We start from the raw sequence: 22915 nt of genomic DNA on the forward strand, positions 1-22915 counted from the left end.
CAGCCTGTCCCAGTGCTTTGTCACCCCACTGTGAAAAAGTTCTTCCGCATGTTGGTGTAGAACATCCTGTGCTCCATTTCCATAATGAGAGCACAGGGTGACTGTTTCAGTTATTTGAACTGTAGAACAAACCTATACACAAGCCAAAGATGCAGCAATATGTAAATTACTGTTTTCCCCCTTCCCTTATATTGCTAAATGTTAGAGGTGTGACTTTCCTGACTTTTCTTAGGAAAGAGAGTGGCAGAATGGGAACGTTATCCTCTCTAAGAAGCAAGAGTGCCAAATATTTCCAAAGGAAACTTTCATTCAACAATTTGTTGTCAAGAGCGTGACTTAACAACCTAAAAGCACAACTAAAACCTGAGAACTTCTAACCAGTCTGATTAAAAGCCTTAGCCCATCTAGATGTCATTTTTACGAGAATCATCATGCTCCTGTTCTCAAGACTTTCATGAAAAACTTAAAAAGCAAGGTGTAAATTTTCTGATGTATAAAAGATGGACAAGAAAGACCTTTTGAGAAGCTTTTGCTAAAAGTCTCCATCAAAAAGTATACAAATACCATTCTCTTGCAATGATGGCGGTAAAATTCACATTGATTTCAGTGGGATTATTTGTACCAGCTGGCCAATAGAGAAAAAAATAAAATCCAATCCTTCTTTTTTAAAAAAGATCAAAAATGAATAGCCTGTTCTTAAATCAGCACCATAGTGTCTGGTTGCTGTAGTAGCCCTGCAGGTGCCAGAGGGCTGATTTTACCAGACGCTAAATTCTTCCAGTGAGTCAGATGCAAACCCCTGTTTATTTTATACATAAAAAGGAAGGAGTAGTCTTTTTCCAGTCCATTTACAGGGGTTTTGCCCAGGAAAACCTGCTGCTGGTTATACATCTGTATCTTACTTTTGTCCCACAAGCCTCTTGACAGAGCAGCTCCTTCCCTTTTAAGCCTGGTGTTAGTATCTCCAGGGTGCTGTGCCACAGTACGTAGTGCTAAAAACTTCCCGTGCATACATTGACGTGCTAAAAACAGCTCTGCTGCTTCTCTTTTAGAGACTGAGGCCTTGTTTCTGCAAAAAACTTCACATATATTAAACCATAAGTATGTGCTTAAATCTTCTTGAAGTCAGCTCAGAACATATGGATGTGTCATGCTAAATAATGAACTTCACCCAAGATTAGAATTTAGCGCATTCTTAAATGCTCCTCTTGAATAAGCCTCAAATCCAAACTCCCCACAGAAATTTGTAACAGGAAAAGGTTTGGGGGCAAACTGCCTTTTTGGCCACAGCAACGACACCTTAATGCCACCCCCTGAATGAATGACATTTGAGGACTCACTGTGGACTTCCCTCTTCTTTGCTTTGTGCAGGTGCTTATAGCTATATAAAGTGACATTGCAAAGGACTACTGAGGCAGACTCATTTCTCTCCTTCACAGCTCAAAACAACTGTCCCGGGGGAAGGATGAAGCGTACAGGTGCTGGGGGACAAGTGACTTTGCAGAAGTGCATCTCATGCACCATCAGGAACATTTTTACAAGGTCCCCCAGGCTCTGAAATCCCCTAAGCATGCCATGCACAAGACTCTGCTAAGCTGCAGCAGGTGGTCCTGAGACTCCGACTCTTTTCTAACAACACTTTCAGAGTTTTGTTACTAAATCCATTTAGTCACTGTGCACAGACGAAGCCTATGTTTTGAGTTCAGCCCCCCAGAAAACCATCCCAAAGGCAGGTCAGGACCATATGTGACATGAAGGATGTCGGCATCCTGGAGGAAGAGTCAAGTTGCCTTGCCCTCCAGCTCTGCCATCTATTTTTAGATCAGCTGTCCATCACCCAGCCCATCAGCCTCACTGTCCGCAGACCCTTCTCAGTGCTCAGGAACAGGGAAGAAAGCAAGGTTAATCAGTGAAAAACAATAACCAGTAAAAACAGGATGGGTGCTGATTACTGTGAACTCTTGAAATTCAGTCCAAAGAATGACTGCTCCAACCCTACATAGCAACTGTTTCTATGGACAGCGAGCTGCCCCCTACTCTGATGAGCTTTAGCATAGTAACAGCAAGCGTTAGGACTGCGCCCTTTGTACTCTCCCAGCTGATTTTGCAGTGAATTATTTAAAACTAACTGCAGTTGCTACAAAGTCCAAGCAGCAGGACTTAAAGGTATTTTATTATGTCAGAGGCTTGCACCAGGGCGATAATGTAATTAGTGCAGCTGGGAAATTCCACCACAGCCAACGGAAAATGAAGGAGCTGCGAGCAGCAGCTGGTGTGGCTCCCGGTCCCTGACAGGCGAGCTAATGTGCCTGTAAATTCCTCCTGACAGCAAACGCATCCCGGCATCAAAAAATGACAAAACACCCAAACCATGGAAGAGTGACAGCTGAGCAGCTTCAGCAGCACAGAAGCTGCGTCTGGAGAAAACAGGCAGAGGCAGGTTGGACTGAAGCCAGGCTGAGTAGAAAGCACCCCTGTTTGCACTAACAGGAGGCAGAGGAACCAGCAGAAATCGCCTTGGCTAATGGGCTGTCCTGTAGCAAATTAAACAGGTAGGATGCTGGCTTATTAAGAGCCTCCTAGGAAAATCATTACCTGAAGGTGCAATTCCATTCAGAGACACTCCTGCAAAAAGGCTCTTGAGTTTCTCAGGGGAGGACCAGGGCATCAAAGGAAAAGGAGTCTTCATCGTAATTTTACCAATCACATTTTCACCTTCAAAATTCTAATCATCAACCAAATGTACGTATTAGAGGCAGCTGTCTGTCAGAGAAATCACCCATATCTTCCCAAATTTAAATCATCCGAGGACCTGCATGGCAGCATTGCGTAAACACGAGCTGTTGCTGCAAACTGCAGGACTGGGAGGGTTTGGCCTCCCGGGCAGCTGTTGCTAATGGAATATGTGCACTGTGTCCCCATCTAGCTGCTGAACCACTGCAAAGATAAAAGCTTCATCTTAATAACTATCTTTTTCAACTTAGCTGAGAAAAAACCCGCACAAGTTTGGTCCTCACTTATCAGGATGGCTTCTGATCTGCAAAAAAAATACCAAGTGACCGGGAGGATGGTGCTGGCCTGGATGGAGCGCTAGTATGTGGCTTGGTTGAATGGGGAAGGAAAGGAAGGAACTCCTGGGGAGCAGGGAGGGTTGGCAGGGTCATAAAATGTGGGTGCTGCATTAGAGGCCCTTTTCAGTGGAGCACATAAACACACGTCCCAGGTGCAGTGATGTTAATGGGATTTAAACACATGCCTGGGCACTGTGATAAGCAGAGCCAATTTGTTCACGTGAGAGCCCGAGAGAACTTTTCCTTTCTTCATGCACCAGAATGTCTTTAAAATCAATGTGCTTAAGCATCTGTGCTTGTGAGGAAGGACCCTTCAAAAATCCAGATTTTGTCATTAGAATATATTCTAGGCAAGCAAGCCAAAAGCACTTTGACAGCTTTGACCCCCTTCACGCGTTTCTTCACTTGGAGAAGCTTATTGTTTTTCTCCCGTTGTCACTAGGCGAAATATATGATGCCAGGTGCTAATAAAAACAAACAAACAGAGGGAGAAAAACAGAGAGAGGGAGAGAGACAGCGCAGAAATGTTTCTGATTTGGCGTGTAACAAATGACCTGGAACCTCTTTTGTGATCATAGCAAACGGCGAGAAGACTGGGAGCGATCAATCTTCGTGCGATTAAAAGAGGGAGGCTACAGGCTGCGGGAGAACATCCTGTTCCATCTGTACGTGAGCACTTCACCCTGCGGAGACGCGCGCCTCAACTCCCCCTACGAAATCACAACCGACTGTAAGAAAAGAAATCTTCCCTCTCCTTTTTCCCCTTTGCGTGGGTGGGGTTTTTTTGTTGTTTGGTGGGTTTTTTTCCTTTAAGATCAGCCTTTCTCCGTTTCTTTCTTTGCTTGCAGAAAACATTTCACTTGAGAGCAGAAGCACCAGGAACGGTTTGACGTGTGTGTGTGTGTGTGTGTGTGTGTGCGCCACTGGTGTTGGTCCTGTGTACTGGGGGAAGTTGTGCAGGGAAGGTCAGAGCTGGGCAAGGTGACACAAGACTGCTCTGCGTGCTTGGGCCTTGGTATCTCTGCTGGGAATATGTCCCAAATAGCTTGCATTTCCTGCTAGGAAATAAATAAATAGGAAGTAAATAAATGCTAGGAAGCAATTAAATGCCTTGGGAAGAATCCCCATGATCAAAGAGATACTTGAAGCCGCTGCCATGGGCTAGACCAGGGGATTAGGACTCCAGCTGGGGGTGCATAAACTTTTCTCAGGGATCAGGCAGTATGTATGGGTTGAAGGGCTGTATTTACACTGAACCTGGGCTGCTGCAGCTGCAGTCTGAAGTAGAGGTGTGTTATGATATGATAGGCTACAATATAGCATATCGTAGTATTGGTTTAAGGCTAGACTCTCCAAACACCACCTGCACTTGCAGTGAACATTGTCAAGTGCCTTCTAGAAAGGACCCTTCTCAGGCCATCCTGCCTATGTCAAATCAACTGCATGGTCACCGCGTGTCAGGTGGGCTCGATGGAGTCTGCCAGGCCAGCCTTAGATGTCCTGGGCCTATACCTACAGCATTTAAGCAGAAGCGTGGTTTTCCATGGATTTGTCCTCTAGAGGTGATCCTGCCAGTGACATAAAGTAATCAGGTCTCAAGCCAGCATGTGCCACCAACAGACCTGCAGAGCTTATGGTCCATAAAGAGACATCCCACCTCCACTACATAACCCATCACTCTCTTCTCATCACCACCCCTCAAACACCCACATCCCTGTCATTGCCCTGCCAATGCAGGGACATGTTCTTGCTACATTCCTATCGCACCAGCTTTGCCCCTGCCTAGCCACAGGGAATGCCCCCAACAAGGGACAGGGGACTTGAGAGGTCTGTGGCTTGTTATCACACGTCTGTCACGCCAGGATCCAATGCATGATGCACAAGGTGTGCTCTTATCTCTGCCCCTGGGTATCGCTTCTCATACATGCATTTTTCAGTGCTGTAACACCCACAGCGCTGGCTGCTAAATGTACGTATAATGAGGAATAGTCCTCGCCCCGACTACCCTGAATGTGAAGCAGGCAAGACAGAAGAATGGATGGAGGAGGAAGCATAGACACAGGAATGTAAAATTAATCATCCAAGGTCACACAACGACCTCACTTCCTCACAGGCAAATCCATCAGACGGTAGTTTCACTCCTGGTTCTTATTTGTACAAGTTATTTATTAACGATTAGGTATTATTCTCCCCAGACTGGAATCGTTTTGTCATGTGTGAAACAGCAGCTTGCTGGGCCGAGAAGGCAGAATGCACCAATTCAGGGAGGAAATATTCTTCCTTACCTGGCATGGCTTTTGCAGGGTTTATAAAATGAAGAAAAGCAAGTAAATGTTTCAGAGGCAAACAGCAAATTGACAAACTCCTGATGAGGTAACAAAATGAGGAGACAGAATTATAAATAAAAACAGAAGGTTTTAAATTTTAAATATTTTATAAATATCAAAAATGAATAGCGATTTTTGGCTTCCTGCTTCATACATGTATCAAAAGATACTTTAAAAAGGCTTTATATTTGTTTAAAGGCCCTTGTGTTTCCGGAAGGCAGGCTTCCTGGGGCAGCCCTTACTTGACACTTGTACTTATTTTTAAAATGCAGTCCATTCTTGAGAACAACCAAAGGCTGTCCAGATGGGTTCTGTTCCTTTGCACGGGAGGAAGCGGGTGCTTTGGGCAGCTGATGGCCACACAGCCTACTGACAGGCAGCTGAACCCAGCTGTGGAGGTGAGCCAGACCTGGCTCATGGATTGCTTCAGAAAAAAATCTGAAACTTAAATCTGCAGCTAATGAGGGAGTGCTCCTGTAGGTAACAATATATACAGGAAGCTGTGTTTAAGAATATCTAATCATACAGTGCCTGACATATACAGTAAACTTGTAGGTGGTGCACTTGTCGGTACACTGATTATTGTCCCGACGCAGAAGCTGAGGCAGAAAGGTCTGTGTGGCTTACCCAAGGTTACACCGTGATTTGGGAGCGGGACTTGAAAAGGCACTACCTCTGGTTTGTAATTCACTCTTTTAGGAAGACTCCTCTGCACACTCTTAAAGTAATTCAGCACTGCATAAAAAGCCATGTTGCCAAAAGCTGTCCTTCGGTGAGATAAGCATTTCCTTTTAGCTCACATTATCCCGGAGACATCTGGGAAGATAAGTATTTTATAGTGTTTATCATTCACATCTTCTGGTTTCTTTTTTTTAATAAAGAAATAACCTTTCTTTCATCCAGTAATGACAAGAAACTCCAGATGAATGCTGTTTCATTTCTTAAACAACAAAGAAGCCTCTCCTAGAGCTAGCGCAAGCCATCAAACGTTACTGATTATTCTCTAAAGATGCATTAACATTTAAAAATGATGTCTCGCCATGTGGTTTCTGGTTTTGCAAAGGAGTATGATAAGCCTTTATCAATATAGGGAGTAAGCAAAATCCACTTCTCAAATCTCCTTCCAAAAATTTCCTATTATCCACCGTGTCTTCCCAGCACCCTCAGGGAGGCCTCACATTTCCTTCTTATAAGCTTTGTTCTGGTAAGGCAGGAGATAAGCTAGCATGCACTTGAAACCCAGTTTACTTCTTACTGGATAGTGCAGGGTACCAAGTTAGCTGCGCGTGTAAAAGTCTGACCTCACTATGGTTGGTGTGGTGCAGTGCAGAGGACAGATTCAGGGAGCCCTCACCTGTGCCAGGTTCACACAGGGGAGTAAGAGATTAGGGACAAAAAGAGAAAAGTTTTGATTTGCAGTGATGCCCTTCCTGGATCAGAAGTGAGCTGACGTGCCTGGTGGTACATCCTTAGGCAGCTCTAACAGAGAGGCAAAATCCAGCAGGACCAGGGTTGCTTTGAGCATGGAGGAGAATTTTCTAGCTCTTTTTTTGATGCCTGGATGTCAGGAGACTGGAAGAGTTCATGGGAGGATTCAAGGGCCACTGAAGCTTTGGGAGAGAGTAGGGCTGGAAGCTGAGGGAGAGGTGCAGGAGTGGGAGACAGTGGGAGAGAAGCCAAGACCAGCCAGGGTCAGCAGTGTGGCAGGAACAGGAGGCTGGGAAATGCCGGGGGAGGGGGATGTCAGACAGTTGTGAGTATTTTTGTAGGTTTGTCCTGGTTCACTGTCTCCAGGCAGTCTCCTTCCCAAGACTTTCTCTTCATCATTTTCCAAGGTCACCTGCAAGGTTGTAGCACAGCTATGTTGTGAAGAGGCGACATGTCCCCAGTGTCTTCACCTCTATTTACTCCTTCACACAGCCAGCTTCTGCCCCTGCCTCAGTTTGGTGCTGTGGGTCAGGGATCCTGGGAGAACATCTCCTTCTCTGTCACCTTCTCCCTTTGTGTGCATCTGAGCAAGGTATGTCTGGGCTTCTGACTTCTCCTGAGGGCAGCACTGGACCACCAAGTTAACATGGGTTTCCTGAAGGTTTTAAGGTGGCTTATTACAGCATGCTCACTCCAGCTCATAGGTGGAGCAACAGGAGTGGCCAGCCCTGCAGTATTTGTGGCATATTTTACACCTTCTCCTGAATCTAGGGTAAACCACACAATAATAAAGCCCTTGATTTGCTAAGTGCCTTCCTAGCTAATTTAGGGCTTCTTGACTCATCGGCTTTTCTTTTTTTTTTTTTTTTTTTTTTTATATAAGAGCCTCTTGAAAAGCAAAATGAACTGCTTAAAAATTGAGCTAATAAATCCTCCACTTCCCCACTTCTCCTTCCCTGGCAGGATTTTACCTCATTGTCCATCTTCTCAAGATGCACTCTCTCTTTTCCACTGCACGGATTGCCAAAGAGACAAACAGACCCTGCCCGGGGGCTTGTCTCTGTTCTTCTCCCCTGGGCTGCTTTTCTATCTCTTGCTAACATGCTGTATTGCCTTGTGCCATTGACTCCTTGATAGCCCAGCTCCTGTTTTATCCCACGCTCCCTTTAGGTCTGAAACACACCATTGCGTCTGCTCCGCATGGGGTCTTCCTCCTGCTTGTCTATTAACCTACAGCTGTGCTGAAGCTCTCATGCACACGCCGTTTGACAGAGCTTCATCTAAACAGGATCCACTCGCAACCACGTGAGCTGGATCATTGCCTTGGTAGGTGATGTGATGGGGAGAAGATGTGCACTGCAGTTTTCAGAGCAGTTGGGGAACTGGAGTACCCAGAAAGCCAAGTTTGCACTCTCTACTTCAAGTGTGCTTTCACTCTGCAAACCGCTGCTTTCCTGCCTGTGACTCTGGCTGCTGGATTTACATCCCATACTCGGATGAAATATTCTCTGTTAACCCCCAAATCCAGGGCTGCCTCAAAGGGTTGCCCTGCTCACACCATGACTCAGCACTCGCTGCTCCGATGGGACTGACCCAGATAGCACCAGTGTATGATCCCCAGCTCAGAGTCCCCAAATGTCCTAGCCCAAGCAGGACAAGCTGGAGAGGGCCAGATTCAAGCAGAGGGCATCTAAGGACCCTGTCTCTCCAAGAGGTGGACAGAAATAATCCCCTCTGACTGCTAGAACACTCAAACCCTGAGCTCTGCATTCAGGGTACTGTAGGCAGGCATCAGGATGCAACTACAATGGGAATGCTTATGGCACCTGCTGGGCTAAAATCCCTCCCAAAAGCATTTGGTTTGGTGAAAGTTACCAGACATGCAAGGGGAAGAAATCTCTGCCTTCCTTCTCCTGATCCTGTTGTTTGTTAAAATGGACAAATTCTGCTCTTGTGAGTAGATGATAAGGGGGAAAAATGCATCTCAAGAACCAGCTAAATAACTGAGTGATCTGAAAAGAAATAGATATTTGTAACTGTAAGAAAATGCGGGTCTGGTAGATTCATATACTGCCTCAGGTACAAAAATCCATGTAACCATCGGCAATCCCTTGGTCTTGGACAGTACTATTTGTTTCCATTGCACAAGTTCTCCCAGATACCGTATCGCTCTGTTGTGGTTCCCAGCCTCGGAGACCATGTTGGAAATTCGTAGTTAGTCAGTGCATGGAACAACTTCTTCCTCGGAAGTAAAGTTGATTTTATGCTGATGAATGGCCCGCTTCTGGAACTGGGATGAAGGTGCATTATTTTCCTATTTTTCATATGACTGAGCAGAACAATACCTTGGGGGGCCTCAAAACAAAATTATCGTAGACAACCATGCCCAGAAGTAACACGAAGGAAAAGAAATGCACACAGCACTGTAAGCTGCTGCACTGAACACTGCCTCAGGAGAAATAATCCTAGCACTGGGTGAATTATCGTGGTCAGTCCAGATTGCTTTGTCACGTAAAGGATGCTGCAGAAATTGCAGATGCAGCATGAGGCTGACAGATTGCTTTAGGGAGTAGGGAACTGGGTATTGAAGATGGTGAGGGGAAATTGTCCTTTTGCTTCATGAAGACTGGACTGGGATGGATCCAAAAGGTGTGGGTCAGGGTGTGAGCACAGCACCCTTTGTCACCCTCCTTTGAGATCAAGTCCTGCTGAAGCAATGGCCGTTCCTGCTTGTGCCACTGACACAGTCCCAATTCACAAGCATAAATACAGAGGTAACGCAAAGACTTTCTGCAGTTAACTAGAAGCTGGTCTGTCGAGGAGTTTGCATCTCCGCTCAGGACACATGGCAGTCGTCAGCTTTACATTAACTGCCCTGTTCTAACTCTCCCAGGCTGCTGAAGCCCTGTCTCAGTGTGGCTGCTTTCACTCAGGTTAACTCATTAGGGAAAGCACAGGCATGGGACTGTCCCCTCTGCTCAATTGTCTCCATCACTTGCACACATCACCCATGGCTGGGGGCAGAAATGGAGTGTGCTCCTGGCTGGGACAGGCCAGGCATAGTGGTCCTGTGTCCCCTCAAGCACTGCAGGTCTGAGCAGTGGTCTGCTTTAGCTGAGGGCTTCCCAGGTGAGGAGGAGGTTCTGTGTGTATCCAGTTCAAAGGTTTCTCCCCAGTATCCATCTTAAATCCATGCTGGGACTGTGCAGGAGCCTTCTTCATCTGGAGAAGGTGGACTTGAGGAGGAGGAAATGTGGCTGAGAATAATCACTGGGACCCTTGGACATGACAGCCATGGTGAGGATGGGAAAGTTGGGGTGGAGGGGCTCTGATGTGCAGCTTTGATGGGGGGAGTAGTCAAGAGACAGCAATGTAAGACCTGTGAAGTGGACCTGTGGGTGGACTCTGGAAAGCTTTGGAGTGAGTAGAGCTCCTCTCTGTCTTCTAATGCACAGCCCTCACACAGGACCTGCAGGCACTGGCTTGACCCACTGCAAGGAGCTTTTCCTCCCTCAGAATCTCCTACTCACTCTTCTCCTCCAGAGCTGCAAGGCAGGGAGGGAACAAAGGAGAGAGGAAAGACTCATGCCAGGGGAACCAGAAGGAGCAGAGGCAGGGTGAACCCTGCACCCCTTCTGATGCTGCCTGAGGGAAAAGCTGCAGAAGCAACAGCCATTGTCTCTCCATGTTCAGATAGACTCACTGCTCAGACAGGGCAGCAGTGCCAGAAGGTCTGCAAATACATGGTCCTGCTGTTCTGGCTGCTGGAAATCCCATTGCTTTTGGTAATCCAGAGGAGAGGTGTGATGCCCTACACAGGCTGCCATGCTAAACCTTTCATCAACCTTTAGGGTCAGCTCTAGCCCCTAAACCTGGCAGAAAAACTAGTGATGTCCAGGCTTAGAAAGACTGTGATGAGACTGTAAAAGTATTAGTGTGTTTATTGTTGATTTTATCGTACTTAATCCCAGAATGCATCTCTGAAAGATGCCTTTGTTTTGCTACTTTGGAAGTCCCAAAGCTTTTGGTGCCAATTGATCAACCTGTGAAAGTTTGCTATTGCTTCACATTTTGTTACTGATCTCTGCCAGGCTGGGTATTAAGGTTTTTAGTGAAGTTTTGCTGAAGCTGACTGGTGAATAACCACTTCACTTCATGGAGAACTTTCAGATCTCAAAGTACTGACTGACTGGAAAGAAATCAAAACCTGTCAGGCAAATTTTTGAAATAAAATGCTTGTGTGAATGTGGGTTCACATCCTCTACTTTTCATGTCTCCTTGTCAGCAGTAGACTAACAGGGGTAGGAAAAAAAAACCCCTTCTTCGTTTCCTTCCATGCCTGGTTCGGGGTGAGCTTTTTCATTCAAGTCCACTCATACTCAAAAAGAACTTCAACCTGTTTTTCCCAAGTCTTGGATCAGGGATCCAGTGAATTTGCTATCCTCTGAGCTAGACAGCTCCCTTTCTTCAACCCGTTATAAAACATAGTCAGAATCAATGTATCATGAGCAAACTCTTTGGCTCTGACAGTGCATTGAAAACACCCCAATTCCCTCTCCTTGTGATACTGGCTGCTTTTGCTTATTTGGGTTTTGTTGTTTCAGGGGGAGTTTTAAAGTAGAAAATAGGATTTTTTAGAAGGATGTGTCAGCACAGTGTGTGTCTATCTGGGAAAAGAGAAAGAATATGCTGGAAACTATGGATTGCTCAAAGCTAGCATTGGCCACAGCTTTGAAAAGCTTTCATGTAAAGCAAAATGTGTTTGTTACGATTCAGGAAAACAGGTTTCCACAGCTATAATCAGTTCCTAATTTTAACAGAACGCTTGAATCGCCAAAGGGAATTGCACTGTATTTATTGATTCTGCTTTGTTATGGGTTTTGCTGCTTTGTAAAACACTGCATTTGGATGCAATGTTCAGATGTGATAAAAAGGCTACATTAATCAGCAAAAGGCCATGGTTGAGAAACTGTCAGAATAGTAGAAAATTTCACCAAGAAATGCTGTTTGTGCCCAAATTTGTCCAGCTCAAGGAATATAATGTCTGAGGTCCTCCAAGGTCCCCTGAAGCAGGGCCAAAGACACTATATGCTCCTGGACACAGCTGCCCTCAGTTCCATCCCCAATGTCTCATACCCTGCTAGAGATATGCACCTACTTACAGCACGTATTTCGGGTGGAACAGATCAAAACATAGTTGGGAAAAATCCCTGTGGGCAAGAACGACACCCACTTGGATCTAATTGGCTTAATATACCCATCCACTGAGTGGGTGTCACAAGGTAAAGCTTATGAGCTGAGTTTTTATAAAGTTTGTCAGGCAACTCCAGGTCCAGTTAAGATCTCTGTGGGACTTTTGAAAGTCCTCAACCCCCTGGGGGGGTTTCTTAGCGTCTCATGAAGAGAGAAATCTGAAGACAGCTGCCTAAGAGTGACAAACAGTATAATCCAAACCCTGCCTCTGCTGTTACTTCCCTAGCTAGCCTTGAGCAGCTCACCTTGCTCTGATCATTTCTATTTCCATACCTGTAAAATGGCAATAAAAGTTACCCAGCTGTCACAACTTTGTGGAAGGGTAATTAATGCTCAGAGCAGGATATTAAAATGGAAAACACTATCTATTCTAAGCACTATTATATCATTATTCAGAATAATTTAGCAACTACAATCCATGGATTTTTAAGGCTATTGGGGACTCTTTCCTGATGATCTAGACTGAATTGCTCCTGCCAGAGACCATCGGACACAGCAATTTCCATCTCCAGCTCTAGAAGCTGAACTAGGGCATGTCTGGTGATACAGCGGGGACCATAGCCTCTCTGGACTCATACCAATCACAAGGGAGACTGAATAGCTGTCAATATTATTGGTAGATTTCTGTTGTTTCTGTCTCATGGGGTCCATTTTCTGTTTTCATATTTTGTTGACTTCTTTCAAATTTTCCTTAAATCACTCTTGAAGATTTCAATTTCCAAACAACAACAAAAATCCCAGGGCCACATGAATAACAGCATGTTTTGTTGATAAAAGAAAGAGGGTTATGATGAATAACACATTCCCTGTATGTTTGGGCAGATTTTTTGATTAAAACATGGCAGGGGAGAGAATTGTCACCAAACGGGCAATTCCAGCAATGTTGACAGTTTTTCACACAAAGTATATTTAAAAGATAAAACCTAGCTTTAAGAGAAAATATTTTTCATTAAAAAAAATAGGAAGAAGATACAGTGATGGATAGTTTAGGACATAGGTGAACCACTGGTCCTCTCTAGCCTCTGACTGATGGCACATCTCCCTCTCCAGCCACTGTCCTGGCTTTGGTCAGCCGCTGACTCTGGCACCAGCAGCGTTTCCCCACTGTGCCAAAGATGAGCTGATCGCTGCTGGAGACCAGCTAAGGTGCCCCTGGGCTTGGTGAAGAGTCTCGTGAAGCTTCAGAGGCAGCAGTTTTCCCTGTCACGGAGTTCACAGCGGCAGTGCAGCCCTTTGCCAGGTCTCTAGACTTTCCTCTGTGGGAGCAGCTGCATATCCAAAGCAGCAGCATCGTTCATCTGATTTTAGACGAGAGGAGCAATTAGTAATTACAAATAATAATCTTGAAGTGTTTGAGTTGTGCTTTCCTTGATTGCCCATGCACAGAATCTTAATCCCACCGATAAATCTTGTGCTCTTGGCTTCAACATACTAATGCGTTTCTACTCCAGAGCAGGCTGGAGGCTGCAGCTTGGGTTTGTAGGTGGCATGAAGGATCTTCCCCATGCCTGATCCACTGCTGCTCATTCTTCCTTGCCACCAACAGTTATTTGTGACTCTCAGAGACAATGGTACAGAACTTTGTTGACAGCAAATTGTTCTAAGAAGAGCTTTACTCAGTTCCTCAGATTTTTATCTCAGGGATTCCTCAAAGACAGACATTACAGAAAACTAGTTTGTAGGGTACAGATTTTGATCTGTTTCTTAGACTTACTTAATGTTTTTAACCCCCAAGGGGTTAAAGCTTGCTGAGAGACCAGGGCCTACTTAGATGCTAGTCCAATGGTAAAATGGGTTTCATGTGTTAGAGTGCTGCGCTCCACTCCAGCAGTTGGTTTCATAAAGTCATTCTAGTACCTCTCCATAGGATGAGCATTCAACTCATTGCATATTGTTCTACAAAAATGATATAAAGTCTTTGTAAAAGTGCTATGTCACCTTAACAGATGAACCATTGCCCCTCAGTGATGATAAATAGAGGCATTACGATGGACCAAAATGAAGAGTTTTCATTAAACAACTCAGTCATGAGCTTTGTCATGATGGGGTACCATTCTTACACCCTTCTACAGTTATTATCTCCAACTACACAGCTCAAACAAAAAATCATAATTTAGTCAATATGTACTTAAATCAGATAAAGACAAATAATGCAGTCATTTCCTTTCTGTTCTTTTCCATTCAAAGTTCATTTTTTTCCCATCACTGATTCTTCTTTTGAGAGATGGATTAAATGCCTCACATTGATGTGCTATGAATGGGCATATTGCCTTTGCTTTCACACCTTGTCTGTACATCACTTGAAACTTTTTGCAGATGAAAAAATACAGAAGTAGAATGATTCAAAAAAGGTTATTTGAAGATTAACGGTGAGGAGGAAGAATAACATGCTGAAGGTAACAACCTTTATCAGGTCATGGGATAGCCGATAACTGTCCAAACCCAGATTTCAGTCAAGAAAAAAGATGCAGGGAGGAGGGAAAAGGTAAATAAGTTAAATTTCAAATGTTGATTTCAGTTCCACGGACTGCAGGTGTCCTAGGTTTTGTGACATTCTCATATAAAATGCCTACCCAGTATTGATGTTTGTGTAGAGGTCTCAATGATAGGGTCCAAACCCCAGAGCTGAGCCAAATTCTGCCGCAGTGTGGTAGGTGCTACATGGCTCTGGGAGTGAGCAGATCTCCCCTGGAGCTGTGTTCGGACTCAACAGGCCTCCTGGTCAGTATTTAAAAGGTATGTCTCAACTTTATGGGATTTGTCTCAATGTACTTTTAACCTGTGCAAGCCAGGTGTTTGTGTTCCCTCCTGGGAAGGATGCACAGCTGCATTCACCATAGAGGCAGCAGCACAGACTGCTCAGCTAAGACCACTGTTTATCCCTGCCTGGCCCCCGGTGTGATGACTCCTACCCTCAGAAGCCACAGTTCAGCTTTGTACATGTCAAAGGGACCTATTCTTTTTATTTTTTTTTTTAAATCCATACTTCTTTCAGAATATCTCCAACGTTTCTTGCTTTGAAAAGCTCTCCCATTGCATTTTAGCCTCGCTCTCTGCTGGTCGCTAAAACACGATGCAGCAGAGTTTTATCTCGCCAGCCACCCTGCCCAGCAAAGGAGACACATCCAAAGCCTTCAGTGTGCCGTGATGCTCACTTCAACACTTCTAGAAACAGTAATACTGTACATTTATTCAGTGTCTGCTTGAGGAAAGTGCATCTCTAATAAGCATCAAAATACAAAGGCAGTCAGATGTTAACACTTCTCTTTCCGCCCCTTTGTTTCAAGCTGCTCTAAGGAAGCTTTATAAACCATGCTGATGAATGGAGGGTCCAGTGCTGAAAAAAATGCAAGATAGGCTTTTTATTTCTTCCTTCATGGGGAGAGAGCAGCCTCCACTGAAGCAGGGAAATAGAAAATGAACCTCTGAAGCAGTCAGGCAAAATTTCAGACAGAGCCTTACTTGTGTGACTCTGTTTAATCACCATCCATTTCCTCTTCACTCTTCAACTAAATAATAAATATGGAGTGGCTTTTTTCATTACTATTTGAGCCAGAACTGCTTCTGGAGAAAATAGGAAAATAAGGGGTGAGCCTTGAAATCAGTGGGTTTCACTGCTTTAAATAGAAGGCACCTGTGTAAATTTCTAATCCCATAATTAATAATCCATCACCTTTTTATTTTAGGAACTCTCAGGAGTAATTTCCACATCTGAGTGTAGCACACATCATAAATCCACTCCAAATGATTTTTAAATTTGTCCTTTCCAATTCTGGTTTGAATTGACATTTTGTTCTGGTTGAAGTGGCATCCTCAGACGCCTTCTCCCCTGCAATTAGTTGAGATTAAGCAGTTGGAGAACCGGCACAGCAAAGATCAGAAATGCTCATAGTCACTGATGCTTTGATCATACTGAACAGCAGAGCAGTGGTAGGCTGTAGTTTGTGACTTTAAGTTGCATAAATAAATGTATTTCTGAGACTGCTTTAAAATGATCCGTAGCAGGCTGTGCCAGCAAGTGGACTGCATTTTTTACTGCTGGCAAGCAGCTTATGTGTGAGAGTCTGTCTGCAGCTTCAGTGCAAAACACACAGAGCCTCATCTTTTTCTTTGTGCAATATTTATACCTTCCTGCGCTACTTAATGACGTGCTAAAAGAGAACTAAATGCATTCCAATTGCGGATCCGGATTTATTTAATCATTGGCAATCTGAAAGCATTCAGAGCTTTGGGTCATTAGTATTTTCTATTAATGTTACAGATCACCTTTTGGAGTATGCGCGCCAGCTATGCCAGCAATGTGAGCAGCCTGCGACAGGCAGGGGTTTAGTCACAACCTAGCCGCTGAATTTAATAGCAGTTGAGCAGCTAAAATCCCTTATCAGTGCTCTGGAAGTGTATCCCAGAGTGAGCATACACTGGCCACAGCTGCCTGAATCCTATCAGCTAATGCCGTCTGCTTGGCTGCACCCCGGGTGGAGCGTGCGTTGCAGGGAGCAAAGTTTGTCACACAGGCTGAGTTAATGCGAGCGTTTGGAATCTGAGATGATCTGTGCACTTGCACACACTTCCTAAAAGCTTTTAAAAACTTTATTATGTGGTTTCTCATACTTGCAGGTCAGGGCTGAGGTGCTACAACAGCAACCAGCACTTTGGCCTTTGTACTTTGGTCCAGAGGGAAACTGAGAAGATCAAGTAGGCAAATAAAAAAATCAAATAAATAGATCCCCCCTTCAAACTCACAGAAATCTTTTGGATCCTTCTCCCCTCAAATTGTTATCCTTTGCTTTAAATTCTCCAAGTGCTCAACTGTTATTTGCGAGGATTTTTCTTTCTTCCCCTGAACTGCCTCCTTGTCTGCCAGCGCGTTTTGGGATGCTTTGACCCTCACTAGGTAATATTTACACTGTGAAATCGAAGTCACATAAATGATGGGCTGCTCATGTAGTCATTCAGTCACTAAAATTCCCTAGCAGCTACATGGCCCTTTGCATGTATGCAAAACGTATGCATATTGACATGGTGAGCTGCCTGAAAAAGGGCGATCTAGAAGGCCAGTGTACCTACAGTGAGAGCTGAGAAAGTGAGAGAGATGGGAAATGAGAGAAGACAGCCTAGCAAGAGAAAACATTCTTCTAAAAAGAAGATGGAGAAAGAAACACTAAAAATTCGCTTTGTCCTGGGGGATTTCCAGCAGGTGGACTCCTGTGGTAGATCTTTATTGAAAGGATAGCATCTGGTTTTCATAAATAGTTTTTGAGCAGTACCTTTAAATGAATTTGCAGAAGAAGAAAGCCTCATTATCTTCATTATACCAGTGGGAAAGCTTAAGGAAAGAGAGCTGATTTGCTTAAAGTCGAACTTTATGCCAGCCAAAACGGCAATAGTCTCTTGAGTCACTCTTCACTGCTTCCCTGGCAGAGGTCTACCTCTGCTGTGCCACCAGTTCTCAGTGTGTGCAGACTAAGGAGAAGGGGTTTTGCTATACATTTCTTGCTGTTTCTCAGCTAGATGTGGTTGTTAGGCAGAAGTGATCACTTTCTTCTATTGTTGTCCAAATTTCATGGTACTTTCCCTGCGACTCTGTGGTAATAATAAAAAATGCTGCTCACCACTGCTGGAAGTCTTTAAAAAACTAGTTTCCCTGCAGAGTCCCAAGAAAAATATGGACCAGTTCCCAGATAGATAATCCTATCCAAAGAGCATCCTCTGGATAATACTGCAGGAGGCATCCCAGACAAGAGGGAGGTACATCGGATCACTACACATGGCCGTGAAAATGGTTTCCTGACAACATTGGCACAGCCCAACAACTTGAGGGGAGAGGGATCTGAGACGTTCCTGAGAGTCTGGCATTTTTGCTTCTTGAATTTTGTATTTATCCATTGCTTTTCCCAGTTCCCCTCAAGACTGGCTGTTGAGAAGCCATAATACTCCAAGTCTGGTGGTTACTGCAGTGTCTCCCCTTGGGAGGTGCTCTGTGGCCACCAGGACAAGCACTGCTGTTGGGCATGGCAGAGCAATAACCACTCTCCCCCAAACTCAGGCCCTGTAGCAGCACAGACAAACCCTACAGTATTTGCAAACATTTCGGCTGCGATGGAGCCTGGGTGTGGGTGGGAATCGATTTCGGCTGTGGCCAACCAATCCAACTGATAACTGGTCCAGCCTGCTACTGGCACACATATCCCCATCTTAAATTTCTAAAAAGCAGGAAGGAATCCAGGAGGCAATGATCGGTGGGGGCTCAGCCGCCCGTCTGCTGGCAGGTCACAGCTGACTCTGCTGTTCTACACGTTTGCTGCCTCTGCTAGTCCCAGTGGGCCGAAGCGATTTATTTTTCCATTCCCTTTTTGTAAACCATCCATTGGCAGCAGCCAAAGTCAATCAATTGCTTCCACCAGAGCTTACAGCACAGACAGCAGTCGTACAAAGCAAAGATGGTAAAAAATGACAGAGGGAGAGAGTGGGTGGCTGGGGACCCTGCATGGAGCCAGCAGCTCCCAGCCAGAGGTTCGATCAGCTCCACAACCTGTGACACCCTGGTGTTACCTGGTGCCCAGGCAGCCCCACAGCCTGCTGACATCTGAGGGGCATCACCTTCACAAGCCTTCTGGTCCAGCTAAGGGGCAGGCTACAGAAATATGCAATGGAGAGTTGGAAATATGGGCAAAAGCCTCCTGTCTGTAGAAGCAGCGCCCCACCTCCTTGAAAGCAAATGCCATCATGCAGTCTTTTGTTATTTTCCCTTGGGCTAGAGGGAAACCACCAAAGGTCTGCTTCACGGAGGTGTCCTCCAAAGAAACCCTCAGCAAGCAGACCCAGATGATTTCATTGCTTTTGCATTGCTGTTGTTTTGCAGCCAAAATTCCCAGGGGTAAAGTAGCAGTGTAAAGAGGGTAAGAGTGATTTTGATAATGAACTTCAGTTTGGGTTTTTTTTTTCACGAAAGTGAAGGTGAAGTACTTGATTGAGTCAGGCAGGTGCATCCTTGATCACACTCATTGAACCAAGGTTTTCCAAATATTCCCCTAACACAACTCAGAGTTAAAAAGGAGTTAAACACAAGAAATTGAACTGTTTCTTTAAAAATCAGAACATATTTGTTCATCTTCAGTGTGGAAGGGAGTGGGAACAGGAACGTGAGCTCGGTGTGTGCAGTGTGAAAGTTTGGATGGATGTGAAAAGACAACCATGGTAGGGAGCACATGCTTTTACCCATTGCACTGCTTTCTTGGGCTGCAATCTCATCTGGTTTTGCATCCAGTTTACAGGACCTCCACAGGCAGTTCTGCAAGTGCAAGCTGAGGCATCAACATAGCCTCTCAGTTTCTTTCTAAAAGCATTTAATGATTGCCACCCTTGTGTTTATTTTGCCCAGTGAACAGCAGCAAGCACATAGTGAGAAAATACCGTGGGCACCTCCGAACCAAGATCGAGTCTGGAGAAGGAACCATACCCGTCCGGTGTCATAACGCGGCTCAGACGTGGGACGGCGTGTTGCTGGGAGAGCAGCTCATCACCATGTCCTGCACAGACAAAATCGCCAGGTACTGTAGCACCTGATCTATAGACATCACAAAACTCCTTGAGCGTGGAAATGGGGTTTGGTGCTGACAAACCCTGCAGAAACAAGGACCTTCTTTGTATGCAAAAAGCAGGCCATATAAATAGGACAGAATGTAAATAGGACGTTTTCCCAAATTCTCCATGGGTCGTTAGTCGCTTTTTACAGTGTGACAAAAATATAAACCCTCTTCGCAGCATTTTTGCCAGCAGAATTTCAGCGTGCAAATAAAACACATCCACTCTGCTCTTATTGGATCATTTACCCCAAACTTGCAAACCAACCATCATGCAGATAAACTTTGTTCTTCTGCATTGGATAAATTGCCCTGAAAGCTGCTAAGAATATTTCTGCTCTTTCGAATGTCATTGCAGAACCCTCCTGTCACAGCCACCTCTGTGGCTCTCTGCTCTGTCCTGTAAATATAGCATACATTTACCTTGACCAATTGCTGTTTAATAAATATTTCATACTTATTCCATGGAGGCACATAGAACGTAAGTTGTTAACTAGCAGTGAATGATTGCTATTGCAAGCTGAAAACGAAGTGTGCACATTTGGATGCATACTGAGCATACTATTAGTATGTACCTATACGTGCATGAATACTTATGCTCTTAATTATATGCATTATGTGCATTAGCTACAGATGCAGCTCTACATGTAAAACATGTTGCATTATGGCTATGGAAGTATAAATGTTATGATCAAATATCATGCCTAAGAATTCAGTTAAATATAAACATAATCTTTCAAAAAAGCATAAAGCTGTTGTTTAATGTAAATGCATGAAGTCTGCTCTTAGTTTTGACCGGATGACCTGCTGAAGTTAAGTTAGTCCGTAGGCTTAGCAAAGCCTGGCATTTTGGCAGACAGATGTATGAGCAGGCCAGCAAATGGAAATACTAACGGACTCACAAAATCCACCCTCTGCTAAGTGTGATCACCACAACTGGTGTGTTTGCATGAAGGATAAAGAGCAACTTCTGGTAAATTTTTTTCATTTATTCATAAAGAGGTAACAGAAAACCCGAACTGTTTTCAGTGGCTCTCCTGCACGGTTTTTTGATGCAGTTGGGTTATCCAAATTCAGACTCTTACAGACTCAAAAAAAGTAAAAAAAAAAAAAAAATAAATCAGTTTGAGAATGGAAAGATTGCACTCTCTGTGGCTTTGAATGTCATTAGCCAGCGAATTAAATACCAGCTTTGCGAACACTAGCACATTTGCTATTGATGGGGATGTTGATTTGAATGCACAGTCCCAGAAGCTGGGTTTCCTCCAAGCACATCTGCTAAGCCCTTTCAGTGAATCCTTTCCTTGTTACCACAGATCTAAACACCATTAAAGTCTGTGAAGAAAGAAATGAATCTACCACAAAGTTTTTCCAGGGTAAAAGAATCTTGCAGCTCTCATCTTTGATACTATTATTGCATTATTGTCTGAATTATTCCAATTTTCTTTATTTATTTGCACTGTAACTCATACAGGCATAGGCTTTCAAAAACAACAGCAACCAGCAATCGTTAGTCCCTGCTTTGAACAGCAAATGTGACAGTTAAAAAAGAGGCTGAGAAAAGGGGTGGGAAAAGCAACACTTGCAGGAAAGGTGGTAGTGCTGTAGCACTGCAGGTGTTTCAGAAGTTTGGGTATTTGCCTGTTGCACTGCACTGAGATCTGCAAGACATTTTGCAGAGCAAATAGCAATGAATGCACCCCCAAACGGTGGCTGTGGTGAGAGCAGCACAGGTCTGTGCCACATTCATCCTCCACTGCCTCACCTATGGGTCCCAAAAGCCATAGAGTTTCAGTAGTTTGGTTTAAGGTTTTCTCATGTAGCAGGGAAGCTTCAGTCACACACAGTCCAGTTGGCCGCAGTGTTCAAGGCCAAGCTGGATGGGGCTTTGGGCAACCTGGACTAGTGAACGGCATCACTGTGCATGACAGGGGGCTTGGAACTAGATGATCTTTGAGGTCCCTTCCAACCCAAAGCATTCTATGATTCCATGTCTCCCAGAAGATCTGCTGGCAGCTGGCAGAGGAAGGTCCTCTGTCCCACCACAAAACACACCACCTCCAAACACCATAGGGTCCTTGGTCAGGTTAAGAGCTCTGGTACAGGGAAACTGTGTAGAAGAACTGCTGAATTAGCAGGTGAAAAGGTGAAGAAAGCACAGAGATTTGGAAATCAATTAAAGTTACAAGGAAGAAGGAATAGTCATTCCTAATCAAGGGTAACAACAGAAGTGGGAAATGATTACAGAAGAGGTTATTGGTGGGTCTGGTGTGGGCAGCTCCTGTAACTGCAAGTGATGGAAACCAGATGAGGGCCCCAAATGGGGATTTTGAGGAAAAAAATTCAGAGCTAATAAAGAACATGGAATTGAATGCTAAAAAAATACCCTTTCACATGAAAAACAGAGAAAGGCAAATGGAGTCCAGGGAGTGCCAGGGGCATAGCTATGGTGTGTGCAACAGTGAAAGGTCCGAAAGCTTCTGGATAGAGTGCCCCAGGCTATCTAGAAATGTTGCCAACCCTGTCTGCACCTGGAGGCCATGCCTTTCCCTTCCTTTCTCTCTCAGCGTCACATTTTGAGACCTGGTTCTGCAATCTTATTTCCACCAGACTCCTCATTACATATATTTGTGTTGTAACTTCAGATGGATTCACAAGTTCTAGTTTGGAAATCCCTATGCTGATGGAAACAAAGCACCACAAGCAGAAAATGTTAAAAAGAAAATCCCTTGCCTGGCAGGAAATAAGCAGTACCCTCAGGGCTGGCCAGCAGCAACAACATGGTTGGAGATTTCCAGCTGCCGTAAATTTTATGCAGAGCTTGGCAAAGAGTGGAGAGAAGAGGTCTGGATACCTGCAGTAGACTTTATCCCAAATTTCAGTTTACCACATTAAACATGATTTGTGATCAACTTCTATCCATATTATCCTCACGTGTAAGGGGGGGGGGGGGGGAGGGAATCAAAGGTTTCTTCACCTGGCCTTTGTTTCAGCATATGCAGCGCTGTTTTCTGCCGCCTTTGCCTCTGGCCGTAGCAAGTACAGGTAGGAAAGGAGCTTGGTGGATGAGGGGATGGCTGTGTGAGGTCCCTCTCCCCGCTCCTGCCCCCTCTGAAGAGATCAGCGGATGGTTTCTGTGCCACACTTCAAACTCCAAATATTTGCTCTGCCGAGTAGACAGTTTACTCTTCAGATGTCTGCAGGATGCAGTAATCTGGTTGCACATCATCTGGACTTGTCTCGCAATGAGAAA

At 44.7% G+C, this 22915-nt stretch overlaps 1 protein-coding gene across 1 annotated transcript in view; it reads left to right on the forward strand.

Moving 5' to 3' along the window:
- The window catches only part of ADARB2 (adenosine deaminase RNA specific B2 (inactive)), a gene marked incomplete at both ends in the record, with an annotated part of 314989 nt that overhangs the window by 274852 nt on the left and 17222 nt on the right, over nucleotides 1-22915 (forward strand). The window contains 2 exons of the mRNA XM_084260838.1: nucleotides 3650-3801; nucleotides 19461-19629. Coding sequence (XP_084116964.1) covers nucleotides 3650-3801; nucleotides 19461-19629 — 321 coding nt within the window. The remainder of the gene's footprint in view (nucleotides 1-3649; nucleotides 3802-19460; nucleotides 19630-22915) is intronic.

Source organism: Gallinula chloropus, assembly GCF_964237585.1.
Source record: "Gallinula chloropus genome assembly, chromosome: 2".
Classification (NCBI taxonomy): Eukaryota; Metazoa; Chordata; class Aves; order Gruiformes; family Rallidae; genus Gallinula; species Gallinula chloropus.